The sequence below is a fragment of the Podarcis pityusensis genome, assembly GCF_964106645.2.
Source record: "Podarcis pityusensis genome assembly, chromosome: 7".
Taxonomy (NCBI): Eukaryota; Metazoa; Chordata; class Lepidosauria; order Squamata; family Lacertidae; genus Podarcis; species Podarcis pityusensis.
The window spans coordinates 34,495,830-34,518,853 of NC_138031.1; the positions used below are offsets into that span (position 1 = coordinate 34,495,830).

Sequence of the window (23,024 nt, forward strand, 5' to 3'; positions counted from 1 at the left end):
GCTGCTAGTAAAACTGACGTTTTTTGGAATGTTCATTGACAGCACTTAGAACGTTCATTGACAGCTAGCTAAATAAGAGAAATACATTGTTTCTACTGTTTCCGGCTGCTTTAAAAAGGAGTAAAAGTAACTGAAAATTGAAACTAATTTGAAACTAACTTCGGATTGTTTAAAAGAGGATACTATTGACTTTTACAAATAGAAACTGTTTCCCCCTAGTGGAAGCCTTTGAAACTGGTTGATTTACAAGAGTTGGACTAGGGGAATTTCCAGCTGCAAGTTAAAAACCATGAGACTCTGGGACTGACCTTGAATCTTTCAAATGTTATGGTAAATGGAAGAGGAAAAACAGACCAGTCAACTGTTGATAAACATTAAGGTCTGGGAGGACTTGGTAACAATCCAGGAGAGGTCTATTATTAAGCCCTCCTGTTCTTTTTGTTGCTGTCTCTGTACTAGTATATTTGAAACTAAGAGGAATGTCGACAGAAGAGGCTTTGGTGGCGGCATTATATAAGATAAATGACTCATTGGATCAGCTTCACAGGAAAATGGACATGATAAATGTGAAGGTGGATGTTTCAATTGTTGAGGTTGACTTGAATGCAGGGAGTATGGACAATACCAATACAGAAACCACCCAGAAATTGATACAAGAACCTATTTTGATATGGCAAGCTGTGGAGGAAGTCAAGGAAAAAGCTGTTGCTGTTGAAGGTACAGAACTGGAGAGAAAGAGAAAGAGAGCCCCAGCCCTACAGAGGCAATTTGATGAACATAAGTTGACGCTCGCTATGACTGAATTTAAGGAAAAACAGACGAATTTGAGGATTAGAGTTCACCTTTGGTGGACATGCCCAAGGATTAAGACACTCTGGGAGATGATTCATAACGAAATGAAAAAGGTATTTAAATATACCCTTTTGAAGAAACCAGAGGCCTTTCTCCTGGGCATGGTCGGTCAATTGGTGTTAAAGAAGGATAGAATTTGTCTCATGTATGCAACAATAGCAGCAAGAATACTCATTGTGAAGTACTGGAAGACACAAGATTTATCTATCCGGGAAGAATGGCAGATGAAGTTGATGGACTATATGGAATTGGTGGAAACGACTGGCAGAAATCCGAGACCAGGGAGAAGAGTCGGTGGAAGAAAACTGGAAAAAGTTTAAAACTATGTATAGAAATATTGTAAAAATGATGAATGTTAGAAAAATGTTGGAATGAAGTTATATGGCTTTAGTAGAAATGTTATAAGGAATTAAGTATAAATAGAAATAGAGTATTAAAGGGAAAAATAAGATTAGAATATGTTAAGATAATTATAGGATAGAAAACAGAGGAAGATGGAAAGGAATTGCTGAAACAATTAATAGAAGTGGAATACAGAAAGGGAGGCGTGAGGAGGTCGTGGAAATAAGGGAATGAAAGTTAAGATATTGAAATTGTTTTGTGTTTTAAATGGTTTGCGTCTTGTTTTGTTAATCTTATATTTTTTCTCTTTTTTTCTTTGCTTTTTCTTTTTCTTTTTTGTTTTTTCTGTTTTATTGTGTTCAAATGGTTGGAAAATCAATAAATATTATTTTTTTAAAAAATGAAGGAATGGGTTTCCCAAACCCCAAAACTGTCTGTGCAGGCAGTTTTTAAACTGCACCAAAATCCCCATTTCTCCTTAGCTAAAATGCATAAACTTTAGCCGTTGAGCAAATGCAAAACAAGAACACAGCTCTCTCCCTTATCAGTTTGACGGCAAGACTGGACTTGACTCTACCAGTAGAACAGACACAGACATATCTTATGTCCTGACTACAAACGACGCAGAGACCCAAGTCTGGGACTAACGCCAGAGCATGTTCTCGGAAGTAGTGACCTCTTGTTCCAAGATAGGAGTAGGAACAGGAATATCCTTTTATGGTCAGAAGTACAGGAAGGAAGATCCTTTTATGGTTGAGAGTACCAGAGCAGGAACATATGTGATGTCAACCTGTGTACGTACGCCGACGTGGTTGGGCTCCTAGGGGAGGAGTGAGAGGGTGCCTGGAGGATATATAAACTGCATGAAACCTGTCATTTCTTTGGACTTGCTGTGGACTTGATCACGCAAGTGCCTTCTGCTATCCGGAGAGCAGAATAAACTCTTTCTTTGAATCAACCTCAGGTGTCATTTGACTTCCTTCCTCCTGTCCCGGAGCAACGCTGACCCAATCGGTGAATTCCAATAAGGCTACAGTATAAAGTCTTTACTTGTTACAGTGAATTGACAAAAGGTCTCTGATTAACACATTTGTGATGTATAAATTGTTGCTTTGTTTCAATGGGCCCAATGTTCACACTTGCCTTTTGTTGTTGCTTAGTTGTTTAGTCATGTCCGACTCTTCGTGACCCCATGGACCAGAGCACACCAGGCACTCCTGTCTTCCACTGCCTCCCGCAGTTTGGTCAGACTCATGTTTGTAGCTTTGAGAACACTGTCCAACCATCTCGTCCTCTGTCATCCCCTTCTCCTTGTGCCCTCAATCTTTCCCAACATCAGGGTCTTTTCCAGGGAGTCTTCTCTTCTCATGAGGTGGCCAAAGTATTGGAGCCTCAGCTTCAGGATCTGTCCTTCCAGTGAGCACTCAGGGCTGATTTCCTTAAGAACTGATAGGTTTGATCTTCTTGCAGTCCATGGGACTCTCAAGTCTCCTCCAGCACCATAATTCAAAAGCATCAATTCTTTGGCGATCAGCCTTCTTTATGGTCCAGCTCTCACTTCCATACATCACTACTGGAAAAAACATAGCTTTAACTATACGGACCTATGTTGGCAAGGTGATGACTCTGCTTTTTATAGATGCTGTCTAGGTTTGTCATTGCTTTTCTCCCAAGAAGCAGGCGTCTTTTAATTTCGTGACTGCTGTCACCATCTGCAGTGATCACGGAGCCCAAGAAAATAAAATCTCTCACTGCCTCCAGTTCTAACTGTAGCCTTAAGTGCTAATAATTCTCTTCTTTAAAATGTTCTGCAAAGATACTGTTCTAAAGAAAATATATTCTCTTATATCATATATATATTTCTAAATATCTGTGATTGTTTAATACAACATGTCACTTTATCACAGTGATGGACAAGATTTCATAATTTTGGGTTGGCGTAATGACATCCTATGAGCTTTCAATTACACATAAGGCAGATACCAATAATATGAACAAGTGATTAGGATTCTATGAGCACTTTTCTTTCAAACCTAATTAAATGTCACACAGATTTGATACCAGAATGCTGGGGTAGGAGATGCTTCCAGCTGCAAGCTTTTAATGCTGCCTGGTCATTTATCTTCTAATCTAAGCAATATATGGAATTGCAATGGACTCCCCATACTTCAGGGGATATAGCACAGTTTTTTTTAAAAAAACAACAAGTATGTACAAGTCAGCAATTTTTATTTTGAAGGAAAAGCAGCCACACTGGGCGCCTGTTTTGATCATGCCCCTGATGCAGCTTAGAGCCCTGTGCAAGTTGTCCACCAAATATTGCCCTTCCCAACTGCTAGTTGTCTTCAAAGGTGCTAAAAGGTGTGAAAAGCAAAAGTAAACAAAGTGTTATATGCATTGATGCTATATAAATAAGTAATAATGAAAAGAACACCTCAGGTTATACATATGACAAGTTTATTATTGTTTGGTGCTATTCCATTTTTATATAGACTTAAAATATTCAGATATCTAATAAAAAAGAGAATGATATGCAGTATTGTCATACTCAGAGTAGGCCCATTGAAATCAATGGACTTTCTCCAAGTATGAATAACATTGGATATCACCTGGAATGTATTACACTGTAAGTGATGATGATACGATGGACACAAAGATATACATAGAAAAATAATTTGATTCAAATCCATACTAAGAGGAGATTTCATTTTTATTTACCAATGTTACAATCAGAAAAGTTGAAGTATATGGCTACAAATATGGGAGATTTAAAAGAAACTAGTGATAATACTTTGTAGTTTTCTTTACATATGTATACTTTTTTTTAAAAAAGCAGCAATGTTCTAGATTTCTTACTGAGTAATTAAAAAAATATATTCTCCCTTTGCAAAATCTAGTACTGCAAGAATGAGCAAAAAATTGAAAACACTAACTCCCCCCCCCAAAGGACACATAAGTTTACTGGATTTCTTACACTATATACATGATGCTACAGACTAATAGTGCTGCTATAATCTTTAAAAATTGGTAGGAATATATGATAGTAATGATATGATGAGTCACCAATATGAGTTCAGTAGAAATATGTTCCAGGCACTATTAGAATATACTAAATTGTGCTTTTGAACTGTAGTAGCAATCATCCTGTCTAAAAGGCAGGATTTCAGTTCTAAGCCAAGATTCCTAAGATGAAATGAAATTTATAGCCCAGTCAGATAATATGATTTTGCAGTGGACAATTTGAAATTATTCTTACATTTTAGAACCTGAATGCTCCAAATATATACCCTAGATACATTTAAACATAAAGTTCAGTATTTTAGAAGTGATAACAACAGTTCAGAAAGTGAATTCTGCATGTTACATATCCTTGAAGTAACAATTAGTTGCTTACTATATACATCATACTACCATATTATGGCTGCTGCTTCAGTGACTAAATTCCTGGGGTACTTCTGAGTAGACATATAGTCTAGCCTTTCCCTGATAGTGGTCAGCCAGATCAGTTTTGCCTTGGGGTGGGATATTTTTAACGTTGATTTTATAATCAGGCAAGCTGTTAATCCTCTGCATTTCTAGATGATATTTACATATTTTATTGTGAAGTTTGTATATTTTGCTATATCTTCTCTGTTTTTCTTTTCACTGTCACTCTGTCCCATGGTTGATTGCAACATAAATTTGATGTCATTTCTGACATAAATTTAAGTATGCTGTCAGTAAACTTTAGTTTTCAAAATGTTTGCTTTTCTTTTAGGATACTGATACTACATAATTCGCTAGGTAGATTATAGAAAGATTAGAGACCTCTAATTATGTAATAGTTGATAGAACTTTTTTGTATTCTTATGTAAATGTAATTCACACTCTTATCTTTTACCCAGAAGTACAAAATATAAACGACTGCATGTTCTCAGATTGAGCATCTTCAAAAATCCCTTATGCCATGGAGTTCACTATCACAGGAAACACTCTTGTCAGTGGATCCTGAATAATTATTAAGGAGTCTAATTAATGGAATCTTGGGACTCTTCAGAATCCACCTGTCACTTCTAGCATCTGATCTCAATGTGAAATAAATTGAGCATCACATGCTGAATATCACTTATTGTCAAGTCATGGAAAGTAAACACGACATTCCTGTATCTAACACCCATGTATTAGGAATAATGCTTTTCACATAATCCATTTGCAATCATCTACTACCATCACCATCCCTTTTCTCAAATCTATTTCAATTATTACATAGAAAATGCAGGCCCGAAGTGTATAGGAGGCATGTTTCTCCTGTAACTGTAAAGTGGAACTCCAGAAATCTTGCCCCCAGTGCAGTCTTTGTGCTTCAGATAAAACCCATTATAAGGTATAATCTTCGTGAACCACTTTGCAGGTTTAGAAAAGCAGGAACACAAATTCACTTGTACTTTTTCTATTCCTATTAGCTTTCGAGTCTGCTTTTAGTATGTAGCCATATCCTCAGCAAAATGGTAATTTCAAGTATAGCTCCAACTTACAGTATTAGAATATTGGAGGTGGACGCAATTATCTGTGCAAGAAACTGCAAAAGTATAGCGTAACAACTTGATACTATATTTTATCTTCCTCTGAATCAAAACTTTTTGAAAGGGTCTTTTAATAGTGGTTTTTCCATTCTGTGTTATACCTTTGTGTTCATACAGTTACCAGTGCTTAATTGGGTGATTGGCACTGTTGAAGCAACCACCTAAAATGCAGACTTATTCCAGTGTAAATGTCCTAAATATTACTTCACCAAGCAAGCAGATCAGATCTAGGTATCTGCTTTTTCCAGAAATAGTTGTTCCTCAATAGCTAAGCCATATTTAACATAAAGCACTGCTGTATCTGGAGCTACGCGCTGTTGTTCATCAAGACACATTCTAGGGAATACTAGTGTCATGGAAGCTGGAATTTTGATCATTCCTCCAATAGGAGTCTTTACTCTTCTCCAACAGGAGGTGGTGGTTGACACAGTTTGTATAGCCTGCCAAAAACAAAGAACAATTACAAAAGTGCCTGAGTTTTGTGAAACTGTCTAAAACATTTAAACTTTCTACTAACTACTGGCACTCCCGTAGAGAGCAGGGGTGGAAGTAATTTTCAGGCCCCCAACCTGCCCAGTATTTTGCCTGACCAAAGGTGGCAACTCTAGTTCAAATGAGTATCCAGAATAAAAGAAAATATCTGTTTAGCTCATGAAAATATGCCCCAGTCTAGGCAAGTTGCACCCGAGCTTTCAAAAGAGTTCATTAGAAGGATCCATGTCCAGTCAATTGCAAGGGGAAGACCACCAAAGTATGAAATCTCATGCAGGGCAAGACATATATACAGTATATATATACAGTATATGTTAATAATGTTCAGTGTAAAACTAATTATGCACATTCCAACTCTACCTCCAGCAGGGGGGCTGGTATGAACCAAAACATTTATAACTAAAGGGAGAGAACTGACCATTCACTTGACAGTCAAATTTAAATGTTTCCAGAGAAAAATAAACCACCCCCAAGATAATAGGCTCTTAAATATGTCTCCAGGGATAAAATGAATTTCATCCAGCTCCTAGTTTAGCCCAATCAGGATATTTTCCTAAACTGGCTAAAACTATATTACAATGGCTTTGTAATAATCAAGCGCTCAACTCTGCCAGAACTGGCATTTGGTACCTAACTGCATAAGCTCCAAAAGTATGGATGTCCCTAAGAAACAAACAAAAAAACACCCTGTACTTCAATATCAATAAAAGTGTGGTCTAAGTCTAGGTAAAGTATTTGACAGAAATTGGAGAAATGATCGTCTTGGTCACAGGCCATTGATTGCAATGTTTCGTTACCTTGGAGCAGATGGTGGTGTTCGGTCCCTAACTCCTAAATTCTTGGCAGTGTTCTGCACTCGTGCTCCCTATAAGACAGAAAAATGATTGTGCTTCTAATAGAGTTATTCCTTAAAAAACGGAGGAGGAGGGGGCTCTCTACCAGGACATTTACAGGGTTGTTCATTTAAACAAAATGGTCAAATATCGGATACCTAAACAATCATTTTTCCTTGCTGATTGGGAAATAGAAGATGCCCCGAAGCAGCAGTAAGTAACTGAAGAGTTGTTTGTGGCTTCAAAAAATATAATCGAATAAAAAAGACTGTTCCCACTGCACCTTCAGTTTCTAAAGGCAGAATTCCGGCCAAACATTCAAAAGCCAGGAGAGGTTCAAAGAATGGTCAGCACCTGTGCTATCCATAATGCTTTATTTCCTCATAAATTGTAACAGATTCAAAAAAAAATACCAAAGTTATTGGGAAAACTACAAGGTAGATGGCAATTAAGATCAAAACAGACGCATCCATTGCTGTGCTGTAAATGTTATGTTTTATGTTTTGACTACCTCAAGGTCATGCTGAGCCAGGAGAGATAAATTCACACGCTCAGCGAGCTGGGAATTCTTACTTTCATTTTGTACTTCGCACCTTGCAGTTTTTTCTCTGAAGTGGTGTTTTGTTTTGTTTTTTTCTAACGAAGCCATGGCACGCTGGAGGAATAGTGGCACTACCATCAGTGCCAATTTGGGGCACAATTGTGCCAATTTTGAGTGAGATCTCGCCCCAAATGGGCATAATCTTGCTTGAAATCAGCACCACATCTTTGCTGAGGTGATGCGGCAGCAGTGGACCCCTTTGGATTGATGGCCATGGCTCTAACCACCTGCCTTGGCTGAGAAATCCTGGGTTCCCAGGCCCAGTCCTGTTCAACCTGCATATGTGTTAAATATTAATGTACTTTCAAATGGATAGAATTGCTTCCTAAGGCCAATAATCCAACTGGGGGGAAACTGAGCATTGGGTAGCGAAAATGTAACGTATCAAAGCAATAAAGAAGCTTACTTGTTTGCGCATCACATCTGTAGCTTGCAGGATATAGCGAGGAGGTAGGCCATGACTCCGAGCAAGAATTATAGCCTGTTCCAGAGTGACACTCAGAGTGCACCTGCAATACAAAATCAGATAAATGCAGGAGATCAAGTTTTATTGCGTTCTAGTTCTCTGTGTAAAAATGTGTAGTCATGTTGGTCCATTAGAACAAAAATCCAAAGCTGCTGTATTCATTAAGTCCAAAAAAGTCAAAGTAGTGAGTAGCCTTTCTTTCTAGTTCTACAGAACTCTTCTTACCATCTAGAACACACACAAGGGAGGGGCTTATTCCGGAGCAAAACACACAAGCCCCACCCACCAGATACCAAGCACTCTACTATTCAAATTAGGCTCAAGTGTTTTTCTTGCAGTTTTATGATGCAAACATGTTGAAACTGTGCACCACATGAAAATCAAAAGACTGTGAGAAACTTCCTATTGAATTTAAAGAGCAATTTTATCATTTTTTTCTCAAATGGGTAAAACTCAAGTTTATAGAACATATTTTGGATTTTCATTTGAGAAGACAAATTTGCACCTAGATGATCCAAGCCTGCTGCTCTTATCCACTGGGCAACACATATACTTCAATCTGATGAATATTTACTTAGTGGTAAGTTAAACTGAGCTGAATTCTATTGTAAATTGTTGTGATCTGCTGCAGGGTGGGGTGGCATTTTGTGCTTGCAAAGCAGCTAGAAACCAACCAACCAGGGCATCTAGGATTGTAGTTGTGGCCTCAAAATCCGAAAACAGAAGATTCTCCCTCTTTAGGATTATGCTAATTTTAATAAATGATTGTGAATTTACATAAATGATTAATTTGTATACATTATAGTAAATCTGTTTCATATAGCACTGTGAGGGTTAATAAGTACATTTATTTTCTTTCTGGTGTGATCCTATTCAGATGATACACTTGAATGCTATACATGTCTGTCTGGAAAGATACAGGATTTGTTGCTTTAATGTAAAATTGGAAAATGCACTGTAATAAAAATCAAAGCAAAAGTAATTGCTAACTTTTCAGAAGCTCAAATATTAGCTTCGATACTGGAATGCAAATAAACCTTTCAAGCATTTTTAGCTTAGTACTGCTAAGTACAGTTCAATTTGGACTCTGTGGAAGAAATAACAGACAAAAAAGCCAGGCTCCATCCACTCTCCATACTAAGCTGAAAGATAGCTAGGACCTGGATTTGTATTTAACTAAAATAAAAAGCTGATAACGTAATTTGTTGCCAATGGTCGTTTTCTGTGAACTCACATCGTTAGTATACATACACATAATCCTTTTAAACTACATTTATTCTCTCTCTTATAGAAAGGATAGGATTGTTAAGTCCATTCAACATTTGATCCTGACTGACCTGGGTCCTGTGACTGTCTCCATGTTGGAAACCCTTTGCACAAGTAAGGCAGCCTGCTTGAGGTTAACACCAATCACGCATTGGCTGGGAAGTGTCCGCAGTGCGCATCAAAGAGGTGAGGGTCACTGTGCATGTTTCCACTTGCCCTTTTGTACATTCAGAATGAACATCTGAAGAGGGCTTTAAAGTTCTTAACCTCAGCAGGTCATGTAGATTTCAAAAGATTATAAATTTCTTACTGCTTTGAGAACACTTGCATTACTCTAAAAATAAGGTCTTTTATTTTAACGTTTGGTTTTATTTCCACATATTTTGAAAAAACGCCCTACCATCTGCTACTTACTCATTCTGTTCTCTTGGTTGGGTTTTGCTAATTAGTGACCTTTAAATAAATTAGTTCTTTATTCATGAGAAGAGTCAAAACCATTCAAGATTTAATACAAAAGGCAGAGAAAGCAGATTAAGTTTAGATTCTTAAAACCAGTGCTTTTCTTCTGGGGGTACGCATACCCCTAAATATTTTGTGAATCTTTGTACTTTTGTCCATTTACTGTCCCCCCCCCCCATTTGAACTATAAAATGGTGATTTTCTTGAGTCAAAATGAGAGTACCCCTAAACATTTTCTTTTTTTTAGAAAAAAACACTGCTTAAAATTGCCAATTGGGTTCTCACTTCTGAGCTGTCCTCACATGGCAGTCCACAAAATGGCTTATATTCCTCTCAGACCAGTAGGAGGCATGCATCTAGGAAGCATTGTGGTATACATAGAAGCAGCATCCATTTAATTTTTGTTACGTAATCTCTCTCTTACTCAAGTGAAACCCAGCTTGCAGTGTGGCACCCAAGACAATCTAGACAATATTATTAGCTATTCAAGAGCAACACCAGAGTAGAGTAGTTCACAAGGAGATAGCTCTCAACCACATTTGGGACAGCAACATTTTTAATACATGTTTTACATAATGTAAAAAATAGTGTTACATATTCTTATGCTAAGCCACCTCACAGTCAGTCACAATAGCTGTACACACATGTTCAGTTCTGAATAAAAAAGGTTTTAATGACTCATTATTATTGGAACTGGGTGGCAATAGCAGCAATCAAGAAAAGTGATAAATTACCATACCGGTGAACTCCACTATTGCACATGATGATATGGCAAGCTCCAAGTCTGCTACAGAGTTCTGAAGAGACTGAGAGCAGTCCAACTCCTGAGGCACTGCATGCTGTGTAAGCACAAGATGCTGTGCGCTTGGATCTTATGAATGACACCATCAGTCGGTAAAGTTCATCCAGAGAATTGATGGGCCGCATCAGCTGCAAGTAAGTGACAATGCTGCAGTCATGAACATATACTCACTGCCTCAAGAAGAAAGTAATGAATTCTAAGTTCATCAAAAACCAAACTCTTAATGACATGAGAATAAATAAATTCAGAGCATAGGTACCATGGCATCTGAAGACAGCCTATTTGTCCTTCATGTAGAAGATAAGTAACTTTAGGTCCCATTACAGTGGTACCTTGGTTGTTGAACGTAATCCGTTCCGGAAGACCGTTCGACTTCCAAAATGTTCGACAACCGAACCGAGGCGCAAAGGGAGAATTTCAATTTCAATTGTGAAAATTGAAAAACATGCAGCAGAAGCCATTCGACTTCCAAGGCGCGTTCGAAAACTGAAGCAATTCTGGGTTTTGGGCATTCGAAAACCGAAACGTTCAGCTTCCGAGACACTCAAAAACCGAGGTACCACTGTACTAGGACAAAGACAGGCAAAGTTGTAGCTGGCCCTTTTAGCAATTATGTAACAAAAGATCACAGCTTTTGTTCTTTAATTAGGCAATTAAAGGAAATTAACAGTGGAAACTTTTTAAACAGGCAGATTACACTTTCTAGTGAGACAAAGAAAGGAAATGGAACTAATGAATTGTCATACTTACAATAGAGATTCCCCCCCGCCCTGAAAACTCTCTCTTATATTCACATTCTCAAGGAAGACAGGGTTGTAGCTCCAGAGAGCTCTACTGATTTTGGCTGCTAACAGTTCCTTTAGTGGGGTAAGAGAGCTGGGGGGGAAATTCACATATGGCAACCAATGCACCCCTTTGGTTTCAAATAGTACACGGTAGACAAGTCTAAAAAGCCTGGGACACAAATTTTCACAGTCCTCTAACAACTATAATGGCTCATTTACCAGAAGTAATGTATTTAGCGTTAACTCTGGAAGTGTATATTCGATTCTGGCCAAACTAAGCCTCCTAGAGCCTTTGTGTCACAGGCTTTTTAGACTTACTGCCAACCTAGCAGTTCGAAAGCACGTCAAAGTGCAAGTAGATAAATAGGTACCGCTCCAGCAGGAAGGTAAACGGCATTTCCGTGCACTGCTCTGGTTCGCCAGAAGCGGCTTAGTCATGCTGGCCACATGACCCGGAAGCTGTACGCCGGCTCCCTCGGCCAATAAAGCGAGATGAGCACCGCAACCCCAGAGTCGGGCATGACTGGACCTAATGGTCAGGGGTCCCTTTACCTTACCATGTACTATCTGAAACCAAAGGTGTGCGTTGGTTGCCAGACGTGCAATATATTAGCATTATTTTTAGCTCTTCTACCCCACTACTGCTGCCCTTTCTATTCCATTTCTGATGCTTGTGCCTCCTGTTTTATGCTTTAAGGTTCATACATATGCACTTGCCCAAAATAGCCACTTATAAAGTTGTCATCTTATTAGCTGACATAAGTAAGTTTACACTCTGTCTCCATGACTGGAAGCTGTGTACTTTTGAATACCAGTTGCTGGAAATTGCAGGAGGGGAAAGTGCTCTAGTGCTTGGATGCTGCTTGCAGGCTTCCTGTAGGCATCTGGTTGGCCACTGTGAGAACAGGATACTGGACTAAATGGGCCATTGGCCTGAACCAGCAGGCTTTTCTTAGGTTCTTAAGTCAGCCATTCTATGTATAAACATGGGCACATGTTTCTCTACAGAGAAAACAAATATGGCAGCAGCAGCACTGGAAGGTATGGTATAGTTGAGTGAGCTCTGCATTGTGAGTAACCTAATTCTCTGAAATATAAGAAACTTCCCTGATAAGGACCCTAAGGAATAGGTTCCCCTCCTTCACATGATCAATCCAGTTTTTAAGCTTAGTATGTCTCAAGAAATACAATGTTTTCCTTGTGGACAATATGCATTGCACTATTGCTCTTAAGGGATACTAATTCGGATGATGAAACAGTTTAATTAACACATCCTTATTTCGTTTACCTTATCTATATAAGCAGCTTTTGATGTTGAATTAGGTGGAAGATTTGACTTGTCCAGGTAAAATGCCCTGAAAAAAATAAACATCTACAATGGGTTAATTGTTCAAGAGCTTTTATAATGTACTTTTAAAGCAAAGACCTTTAGCCTCTTTGTGGCATTTTTAAAGCATTCACAACACAAAGAACCATCATGCAAATTAGTGATGGGCAAATGTTAATTTAATGCAACCCTCCCTTGAAACCTATTGTGAAAAATATTAATAATTTTGAGGCAAGCTGTCCTGAAAATTAAATGTACCCCACCATATGGTGCAAGCCAAAGCTTTCATTAATATAAAATATGCTAACCCTTGGAAACAGACTTAGTTAAAAGTTGTAGAATGAGAAAATCTTAGTTTGCATTACAAAACTAATCCTTTAGAATATATGACCTTCACAGGGTCATGTTTACAGCAGCTTGCATATGATTTACTGCAATTAGTAATAGTCTGGAAAAGTAGATCATGAATGGGTAGTTCAGGACCCAGGTTCAAATACTTTACTTTCAGCTGAACAAATGAAGAGCACTTTTTTTTATTTGATGGGTCTTGATTTTATGGTCTACAAAATAACCATGAAGGAATCAGTCAACACCAAGCATAGCACCCCAGGAGCTATGCATATTCTGGGGTGTGCTATCGCCTTCCTTCCATTTGTGTTTGTCGTGCTTATGAGGAGAATAAAAGGGTTTGAACCCTGCCTGTATGGATGCCTGGGGACTAGCTCTAGCACAGTAATTGCTAGCATGCTTCACTAGCTGGTTGAGTTGGGGTGGGAGGATATTGTGGTGTCATATTGCAATTTCTCTGTGCAGTGATGCCAGGGCTGCGATTATGTTCTTTCCCCTGTGTCACAAGTTCTTTAGTTATTTCCATATATTGAGTATAATAATGGCAGCACAGCCCACAAGCTGCCACTGGTGGTGTTCCATTGGACACCACTCGTGTTTGTCATTTTTTATTTTATTTTTACACTCTTTTGGTATTTTTAAAGAATGTGTTGTTCCCATCTCTTCCTGGGCTGAGCATGCATTGTATTTGGCAGCCATTTTACCAGCAAAGCAGAAACATTTATCTGTTTCCTGTGTAATACAAATATAGGATAGTTCAGCCCTCGCACGAGATTGGTTTTCAGAGTGTAACTTATGTGAACATGAAATAATTAATACTACTAAGTATTATTATTCTTTATTAAATTTGTATGCCACCCTTCATCCAAAGATCTCAGGGTGGTTCAAACCATGAAAATACAAAATAAAAGTGAAATGCATAACAAAAACAAAACAAACCCATAACCCGCCCTCCTACAAACACATTTAAAATGTTAATCAGCCCAAGGCCTGGTTGAAGACGAATGTTTTCATCTGGCACCTAAAGTAACTGACACTTGTAGAAAATTTGAAAGTGCTACACTTGTATAGCTTTGTACACTATGATCTTCTGTATTATTGAGAACACGGTGAGCTGAGGACAGCATACAAATTTCCAAAGTACTTCACTTAATTACTAAATGCCTGTTTAGGACCTTAATCAAATGTTACGAGGAAAGCTAATGGGAAACTTGGAGTAATGCCCAAAGCGAGGCAGTATTTTCTAATCTGCCTAGAGTGACAAGTGTGAAATCATAATACTTACTCCATGGATAGGCAAACTAAGGGCCAGGGGCCGGATGCGGCCCAATCACCTTCTAAATCCAGCCTGTGGATGATCCAGAATCAGCGTGTTTTACATGAGTAGAATGTGTGCTTTTATTTAAAATGCCTCTCTGGGTTATTTGTGGGGAATAGGAATTTGTTATTTTTTTTTTTTTCAAAATATAGTCCAGCCCCCCACAAGGTCTGAGGGACAGTGGATCAGCCCCCTGCTGAAAAGGTTTGCTGACCCCTGACTTACTCAATGGGCAGAAAATATTAGCTTTGCCATTCTGAAAATGTGGGAGAATTTTTTTTAAAAGGTAGAAATTACATAGGAGTAAGACCCATTTCAGCTGAATGAGAACTGTTGTTAGGGGAACATGCCTTACATATAACAAGATAAGGTTTAAAGCTGCCATTTGATGTTTGGAACAAATCATAGTTTCCACATTATATTTGAATACAAGAGATTGGTTTGTTGAAATCATGTATACCGGTAACTATACAGCAACCAGGATCAAATGGTAATTAGGTCTAAACTTATCTAAATCATGCACCATAGAAAACAAGGTCAGGGAAATAAAAAGTCAGGAAGTGCAATAAAAGAACATATGAGATCCAGTTGAATTCCAAATATGGTTATGGTTTAAACACACACACGCCCACACACACATTTTTTATTATAATATACTTTCTAAATTCTACCAACATTTCTTATGTATTCTCATGCTTTATATTTTGTAATATAGCTTCATTTGCATGGTCACAGCAAGCAAATTGAAGGTCTAATGACTACTAATTTCGTTGTGAATAAAAATCTCATTACTAAAATTTTGTTTGCAATTCTAACTCTTTTTTATATTTCACTATAGTACTCCATTGATCATATATGTTTACACAGAATCGTAGACTTCTTGAATTATGAAATATTAAATTTGTGATGTTATTTGGAAGCAACATGTTTATTGTGTATTCTGAATTGTAAAACACAAATTTAAGCTGGCTATTGTTAGAATTATCATTGGTGTAGTTGTCATACTGTACCCCTGCTTAACTCTGAAAAGTGAAGAAAAGGGGAAAAGTACTTATAGAGGACAAAATACGTATTTGTCCTCACAAAGAAGATGGAGTTACTAAGTGAGCTTTCTCAGTATCTCTACTGTTCAGATAATAAAAAGGATTTGGGAAATCCCCAGAATAGGGAGAAGTCCTATTGTACAGGCAGAAGCCCTTTGCCAACCAGATGATTTTGGTATGGCCCAACCTTTTCACCTGTGTTGTTGCAATCAACATTTCCTTTGCTTCTAAAATTCTATTAAAATATAAGAGACAGGAAGAAATTTTCAATAAGAAAAATACATGGCAGACGGATGATCTCCATAATTATTTATTTTGTAGTATGATTGGGAAATGCTGTTTTAGACTTCTAAACTTTATTTTTCTTACACAAGGAAGACTTCCTTGTAAGAAATAAAAGAGGGCAAAAATCCATTAAAAATATTTATTTGAATAAATGCAAATAACTATTAAGCAAATCAGGTTTGCTTTCAGCTGAAAGGCATATTTTTCATAAAGCTGAAATAGTAATTAACTATTCCTGGTTGAAAGCAATTCATTTATCAATTTTGCTCTAGTGCACAACTGGAGAATTCAAATTGTCAAAAGAGGCATGTGGATAGGGAGCTATTAGCAGAAGATTTGTTTTCTGTAAATGAGTTCACACAAAATATTCTTCAAATGGATTGCATCTTATGCTTGGGAAGGACCACATTTGTTTCCACAGAAGAATGGAGAACACTGGCCACGGGGAAGCATTTTCCACAATGTTTTAAGCAGCTTGTATAAGATATAGTTCTGAATCTACTACCCAAATTACATGGTAGTTACTCTGGCGCATTCCAAGTTTGGAGGCCCTGGTTAGATTGCAGACAGGTCAGCTGCCAGCCTACGATATTGTAGCTGCATATGATGTCCCCAAACTTCTCACTCACATTAATTCTGCTGCTCCTGGTGTGTGCATAAGTAAGGCAGTGACACCAGGCAGTTTGGGCATGCAACCCAGTGCTCGAATCAGTTCTGCTTCTGTGGTCCCCACACAAGTGCCCTTGTAATAGCCAGGCTCTCCTGTGGTGAGTATTGGAGGAGCTGAAAACAGGACTGCCACAATTAAGATGGTAAGGCTGGAAAGTATTGGCATGCAGCCTTCAGCTCCAACTAGCACTGTCCTGCAAGTTCTTGCTGGCTGCCATAGCCGTGGTAAAGAGGATGGGCCAATATGGCATATGCTGGAGCCAGGCCCACTTAGATTCCATAAGATAAAAGAGAAAATCAGTTGTAAAGAGTAAGAGATATGAAAAAAATAAAATTTTATTTCATTTTAGAATTGATTTATGGTAATGCATTACTACTGTATTTGATTTCTTCCTTTCACCTAATTTCCCAAGATTATGATGAGATTAACTGATTTAATCAAAAGCTCCTGTAATTATACTATGTTTATAATGCTATGCCTAAATTTTTGCTAATGTATCACTAAGTTCCCCATAGCTCTTAATAACTGCTGAGCTTTCATATATACCGCAATAAAGGTGTTTAAAAATCTTTGCTGACTTAATTACTTTCTCCCTTTTGAGCAGCATCTTCCCATCAGCAAAACATAAGGTCAGGGTAAATTTACACCATTAACCTCTCCCCCAACTTGAAAACAGAAAATCAGCATACCATTTTTCTTGCAAAAATGCCAAGGAAACAGAACTAGTAAAGTCTAATTATAAAACACAACAGCAATCTGGCTGAAAGTTTGACAAGAATATATAGAGCCATTAAAATGAGACTAGGGCAGATGCTAAAAGATTTATCTGCACCTTTATAAATTCTCAAGGTAAGTAGTTTCCTGACTGTTACCATGCCTTTGCTGATTGCAGCACCCTGGTTTTTCACCTAGTACACAGTGTGTTCCTTATAGGCTACCATGTATATGTTGAAATCTGGAGCAAATGGGAAGTGAGGAATTTCACAGCAGACTGGCTTTTATTGTCTCTTCAGAAGCAGCATGGTGTGCATTGGAATGGAATTAGGTCAGTAGGGTTTGGAAGAATGTCCCATCTTGTAGATGCTTAAACCTGCAGCCTAGTTAACTCTGTCTTGTCTCCTGTTTTCCTTCAAAACATCTGGCAAACTACTTGTATCAGTTTATATTAAAATTATAGAGAATCATAATGTTTATGAAGCTTGAAATGAACATCAGGTATGTGTGCTTCTCCCTTCCCTTGCCCCACCTCTCCACTCCTCCTGTGCTGGCTTCAGCAAGGAAATCCTGGTGGTGTTCTAACTCTAAGTTACCTATTACCGTATGTCCAAAATGGGGAACCCTGGTTTAATATTTCAGCAATTTCTTACCTACCCTTCACCACAAGATCCCAGTGGTGGTTGCAACCATATAATCATACAATATTAAAATATAACAAAACAATTTAGAACAAACCAGAGAATGTACATCAGACAACAGGCAAGGTCTCTTAACCAGGATATTAGGATATGAACTGATTCAGTACAAGAGGGGAATGTACATGTGGACCTGGTGCTCATTCCCTTTGTAAACTACAGTTTATTTATGAAGTTGGAGCATTACATCCAAACCGTCTTTCTGCATATGAGAGTACAAACACTTGCAAGAAACGCTACAGAATGTTAAGAATTATTTTTAATAAGCGAATTAGTCAAACTAGTTGCATTTAAGATAATGATGTTGCTGCTGCTGTTTATACAGGGGCATCAGTATGCATAGTGCTTTCCAGAGACTAGAGAACAGTTCCCTACTGTGAAGAGTTTCCAGTCTAAAATTTGCAAAGAAGAGGAAGGGGTGGCAATATTCATTTATTCAGTTGCACATGCTTAGGCTGAGTTGCCATAGGGCATGGGAGCCATACTGACTAAAATTTAGGTATTCCTACCTGAACTAATTTGTAGGTCAGGTTGATAGCAATGCATGTTAATAATAGTTTGCAATCCTAAAAGATGCTTGTGCTTAGAGAGCCACTAAATAGGACTTCACTTGCCCTTTACTTGTTTCAAGAGTGTGACTCAAATAGTTCTTGGGTAAGACACATATAGATAAGCAATTACCTTACCTGAGTTTTTGGTTATATTGTTTCACTTTTTCCAATGAAGCTGCATTAATCTGGGCTTGAAATTCTTCTACTGATACATTGTCCCTGTAATAATAGCCTTCCATGCTTTCTAGGGCTACAAAAGAAAATTAATATAAGTATCTATATGATTCTTTTCCAATTAAAATATGTCTAAGATATGCTGAAGCCCCCTGAATGGATTCATTTGATCTGGAACCCTGCACAGTCAGGATCTCATATCATGGGAGCTGCCTATGTGTGTTCGGCAGACTCTGCAGACATATATGCAGCCTCCTATAGATGGTGTGGAATGAATACAGAGAGTGCAGCAATAGGTTCAGTGCCATAGTCCCACTCTCTCTTTCATATGATTTCTAATTTCTGTACTGTTTCTGTCACTGCAATTAGAAGGAACCATTTCAATTTATTCTTCAAGTATTGGCAATGCTCCTTACACATCCAGCTACGTATGCATAGGATTGCAGCCTTAATCTTTATTCATTGCTGAGTCTTTACCTACTCATTTAACAAGAACTTATGCAAATCTAAAGCTGATAAAATTAGAACTTAATAGGTGAGTAATCTCATTATTACATTGAAATTGGAACACGGTAACTGACATTTGAGGGAAGGAGCATATTAATAAAAGATTTTGCAATTAGGAATCGCACCACTTTGATATTATAAAATTTTGAGGACTTGTCCCTCTAGGGAACAACTTGAAAATGTTCCCAATAAACACAATTTTGTTGCAAACAGCATGTGGGTTCACAGCCTTAACTGTATACTGAATATTAATTCTGCTAAAAGTTCGTTAAATGGCCAGTTAATAAATAATTCATTTCTTGCCCAACCGCTTGCGTGCTGTAAAAGTCCTTAGCTTTCTTTCTGTACAAAAGATAGTTAATGATGTTGGTCAAATTATATACCCTTATCCTTGCATTAGAGTCATAACTAGCGCATGGGACCGTACAACCTACAGAGGTGCTTATTCAATAATCCTGGAATAGGGGTCAGTTTAAAGGCATTTTCTTTTTCCATTTCAGCAAGAATAGAAAATGACTGCATATAATAACTCCAAATCTAATTCCAACTCTAGTCATAGTTAAACCCTAGACAAGAATGCACGTCTTCACATGCCTTCATCTAGTTCAATGAGGTCCAGATATTTATTGCAATGTACAGTGGTACCTAGGGTTAAGTACTTAATTCGTTCCGGAGGTCCGTTCTTAACCTGAAGCACCACTTTAGCTAATAGGGCCTCCCGCTGCTGCCGCACCACTGGAGCACAATTTCTGTTCTCATCCTGAAGCAAAGTTCTTAACCTGAGGTACTATTTCTGGGTTAGCGGAGTCTGTAACCTGAAGCATATGTAACCCGAGGTACCACTGTATATCATATAATTACAGAACTGTAAGTCTCTACCAGAGAAGAATGGCAAACCAAACTGATGGACTATGCCGAGATGGCAAAGCTGACTGGAAAACTCAGAAACAAAGAGAATAAAAACTTTATAAAAGAATGGAAACAATTATAAGTTACTTAGGAGACCACTGTAAGCAGACGGAAACAAGAGCAGGATTTTGATTCATTTGTAGTGTAAAAATCACTATGGGCAGTATGGTTTGCTATAAAAATTGGAGTATGGATGAATATGCAGTTGTAGATGTTTAAAATGAGACCCTATGGAGGGGATGGGGGGAAGTCTTGTGATTCGGAGAAACTCTTTATACTGATATGTTTTTATAGTTTATGTTTATTTGTACTTTGTATTTCTAAAACCAATAAAAATTATTTCATAAAAATAATAAAATAATAATTATAGAATTGTAGAGTTGGATGGAACCACAAGGGTCATCTAGTCCAACCTTTGTACAATGCAGGAATATTTCACCCAACATAGGTCTTGAACCCATAGCCCTGAGATTAAGAGTCTCATGCTCTTTCAGATGAACTAATCCCAGCAGATAGGAGAATCTGCATCCAATATTGGATGTTCATCCATACCAACTACTGGGTATTGAGTTTTGTTTGTTTGGGGGTTTTTTTGCAGTCTGTATATATATGACAAGTTCAAACTTTCAAGGCAGTGTCCAAATAGCTGGAAGTGAACAACAACAACAGCAAAAATGAACACTAAAATTTGCATCAGGTTGTAGTCGCGCACAATGTGTGCGATTAGCATCACACAAAAATAACATGACTTCCTACAGAATGCTTGAGAAGACTGCCAGCATACCTTGTGCAAAGAGGACGGGGTAAATTTTAAATCCTCCACCATTCTTCAGTCTTTGAGGAAGCTGTTCAAAATTGTAACTATTAAGATAAAAGTAAACTTTCAAGGCTTGCCGGCTTCCTTCTGCTTGATATGTGATTGGCATATCTAAAGAAGAAAAGAAAAATGTTACAGTTTTATCAAATGCTAACACCCAGTCAGTATTTTTGCTACAAAAAGCTTCAAGTACTGTAAGAAAACATTAACTGAGCCAACATTTCTCATGCTGAGGAAGTGGGAAAGGAGCTGAGTGTGAGAGAAGAAAGCCAGGGTTGTATGGTAGCTAAATGGTCGACTAGATCTGGGGAAATTCAGGTTCAAAACCCCTCTTGCCAGGAAGCTCACTAGATGGCCCTGAACCAGTCACTATCTCTTAGCCTAACCTACTTCACATGATTGGTGCAAGGATGATATGGGAGTGGGGAGTACCATGTACGCTGCCTTGAGCTCATTGCTCACACACGCATGGCTCCTAGCCAGTGGCGTAGCGTGGGGGGTGCAGGGGGGCCGGCCGCACCGGGCACAACATCTGGGGGGGCGCGCTCACACTCGCAGCTCTCTGCCCCTACTAAAATCCGCGGGTCAGGGGGCGCAAATTACTTGCCTTGCCCCGGGTGCTGACAACCCACGCTACGCCACTGCTCCTAGCCCTTTTTCAGTCTGTCGGATTCCTTTCAGGCCCTGGTCCCAGGGACTTGGGCCTCCAGCACACACATCCACCTCATTGGGCTGCCTATAGTTACCATAATTAGCATTAACATCAGTGCACACATGACATTGCACCATTGTTAAGTTAAAGGAAGGGAAAGGGCAGGGGATCGCCCATAATAGGAAAGTTGGGTAATTTTGGTAGTATGTGAAAGCCACAAGTTCCATTCACCTAACAATGTTTAGAAAGTTGGGACTTGGACATCTGCACTGGGATTTAAGACTAAAATTATATTAATTCCAAAGCTATATAAAACACCCAACCATTACATATGCAGGTGATATGATACAAGTTAGAAAAGATAAAGCTTCTATGCATTTATACCATACTATATTTTGATGTAGCAATGGAAGGATGAACATTTATTTTATAATACTCACTTGCAACTAGAGGTTCTTGTTCAGATTGTTTAAAAGAAAATGTAACTTTCTCCAAGTCAAACAGTGCAACCAATGTGTCTTCTAGCATAGCTTGTTCATCAGCCTAAAATATATATATATATATGAGTCTATTAAAGACACTAGATTGATGTATATCATTATTAACATTAACTGCAGGTGGTCACATCCTGTTTCAGTAGTTAACCCAATTAACTCATGAGTGCATGAAGATTGATGTATTTCTACTGACTTTGCACTCCATCATCTGCTGTCAAAAGATGACTGTTAGCAAGGATGAAATATAGCAGGTTAATTTACCATTTGCTATGTTTAATCTTATCAAATTGTAATTGTGTTTCATGCAAATGAGTAAGCTCAGAAATTCTGCACAGCAAGCTATGCTTAAATGCTTAAAATGATTTTTGTGTTACAATATTTAATACTTTTAAAATGCAACTCTGTGTATTATTGTGGCTTATAAAATAAACTGTAATCTTCTCAGTGCACTTTATTGAACAAGGGGAGCATTCCTCCAGAACTTTGCCAGAAGGTAAAACTTACAGTAGCTATAACAGAAATCAAATAATCTGATTCTGAGTAATTATATTTTCTGATACCTTCCCTAGCTTATCAGCATGTTGATTAGAAAAATATAAATTTTGCTTTATATTCAGCTTCTTACTGAAGCCAGAAGCATTAAATAAAATCACCAGAAGAACAGAGATATTTTATCCTTGATACATGTAATATATACACAGACATTTGTAGCTTCCTCAAATGTACATTTAAAAAATAAACAAACAAAAACCAAACACAAATTGATCACAATGCTTAAATAAGCACTTCTACTCCTGAGGCCCCTCAGGATGGTTGCTGTTTGACTGGGTTTCCAGTGGAAACCAAATGTTATTAATGCAAATTAGGGGGGGAAATATAGAATATGCAAAACCTTTCCTTTGCCTATTGGTTCAATGTGTCAGCTTCCTGAAGAATACAGAGCCATTTGAATTAAATTTAGCACTTGTAGTATATTTTTAGAAATAGTATAGGTTTTAGAAAATACACTATGAGGTTCTGGACAGATGTTAATTCCAGATGCCATTGGTCAGGA

At 38.0% G+C, this 23,024-nt stretch overlaps 3 protein-coding genes across 10 annotated transcripts in view; 2 read left to right on the forward strand and 1 right to left on the reverse strand.

Moving 5' to 3' along the window:
* CPA6 (carboxypeptidase A6) overlaps positions 1 to 23,024 on the forward strand; it is a 396,768-nt gene that overhangs the window by 190,651 nt on the left and 183,093 nt on the right. The gene's annotated exons all lie outside the window — the stretch shown is intronic.
* Positions 1 to 23,024, forward strand: part of LOC308481347 (uncharacterized protein) — an 81,247-nt gene that overhangs the window by 15,811 nt on the left and 42,412 nt on the right. For 3 of the 5 annotated variants that reach the window (XM_081013686.1, XM_081013687.1, XM_081013688.1), the window contains exon 3: positions 9,440 to 9,600. In XM_081013686.1, coding sequence (XP_080869812.1) covers positions 9,440 to 9,600 — 161 coding nt within the window. Of the gene's footprint in view, positions 1 to 9,439; positions 9,601 to 10,302; positions 10,554 to 19,958; positions 20,783 to 23,024 lie in introns of those variants that run through there. The other 2 variants (XR_013988573.1, XM_081013685.1) reach the window with 2 other exon arrangements.
* PREX2 (phosphatidylinositol-3,4,5-trisphosphate dependent Rac exchange factor 2) overlaps positions 3,630 to 23,024 on the reverse strand; it is a 110,045-nt gene continuing 90,650 nt past the window's right edge. For all 4 annotated transcript variants that reach the window (XM_081013262.1, XM_081013263.1, XM_081013260.1 and 1 more), the window contains 8 exons: positions 21,914 to 22,016; positions 20,789 to 20,932; positions 18,550 to 18,664; positions 12,749 to 12,815; positions 10,613 to 10,803; positions 8,089 to 8,191; positions 7,046 to 7,113; positions 3,630 to 6,196 (listed from right to left, as the gene is read on the reverse strand). In XM_081013262.1, coding sequence (XP_080869388.1) covers positions 6,151 to 6,196; positions 7,046 to 7,113; positions 8,089 to 8,191; positions 10,613 to 10,803; positions 12,749 to 12,815; positions 18,550 to 18,664; positions 20,789 to 20,932; positions 21,914 to 22,016 — 837 coding nt within the window. In that variant the 3' untranslated portion in view covers positions 3,630 to 6,150. The remainder of the gene's footprint in view (positions 6,197 to 7,045; positions 7,114 to 8,088; positions 8,192 to 10,612; positions 10,804 to 12,748; positions 12,816 to 18,549; positions 18,665 to 20,788; positions 20,933 to 21,913; positions 22,017 to 23,024) is intronic.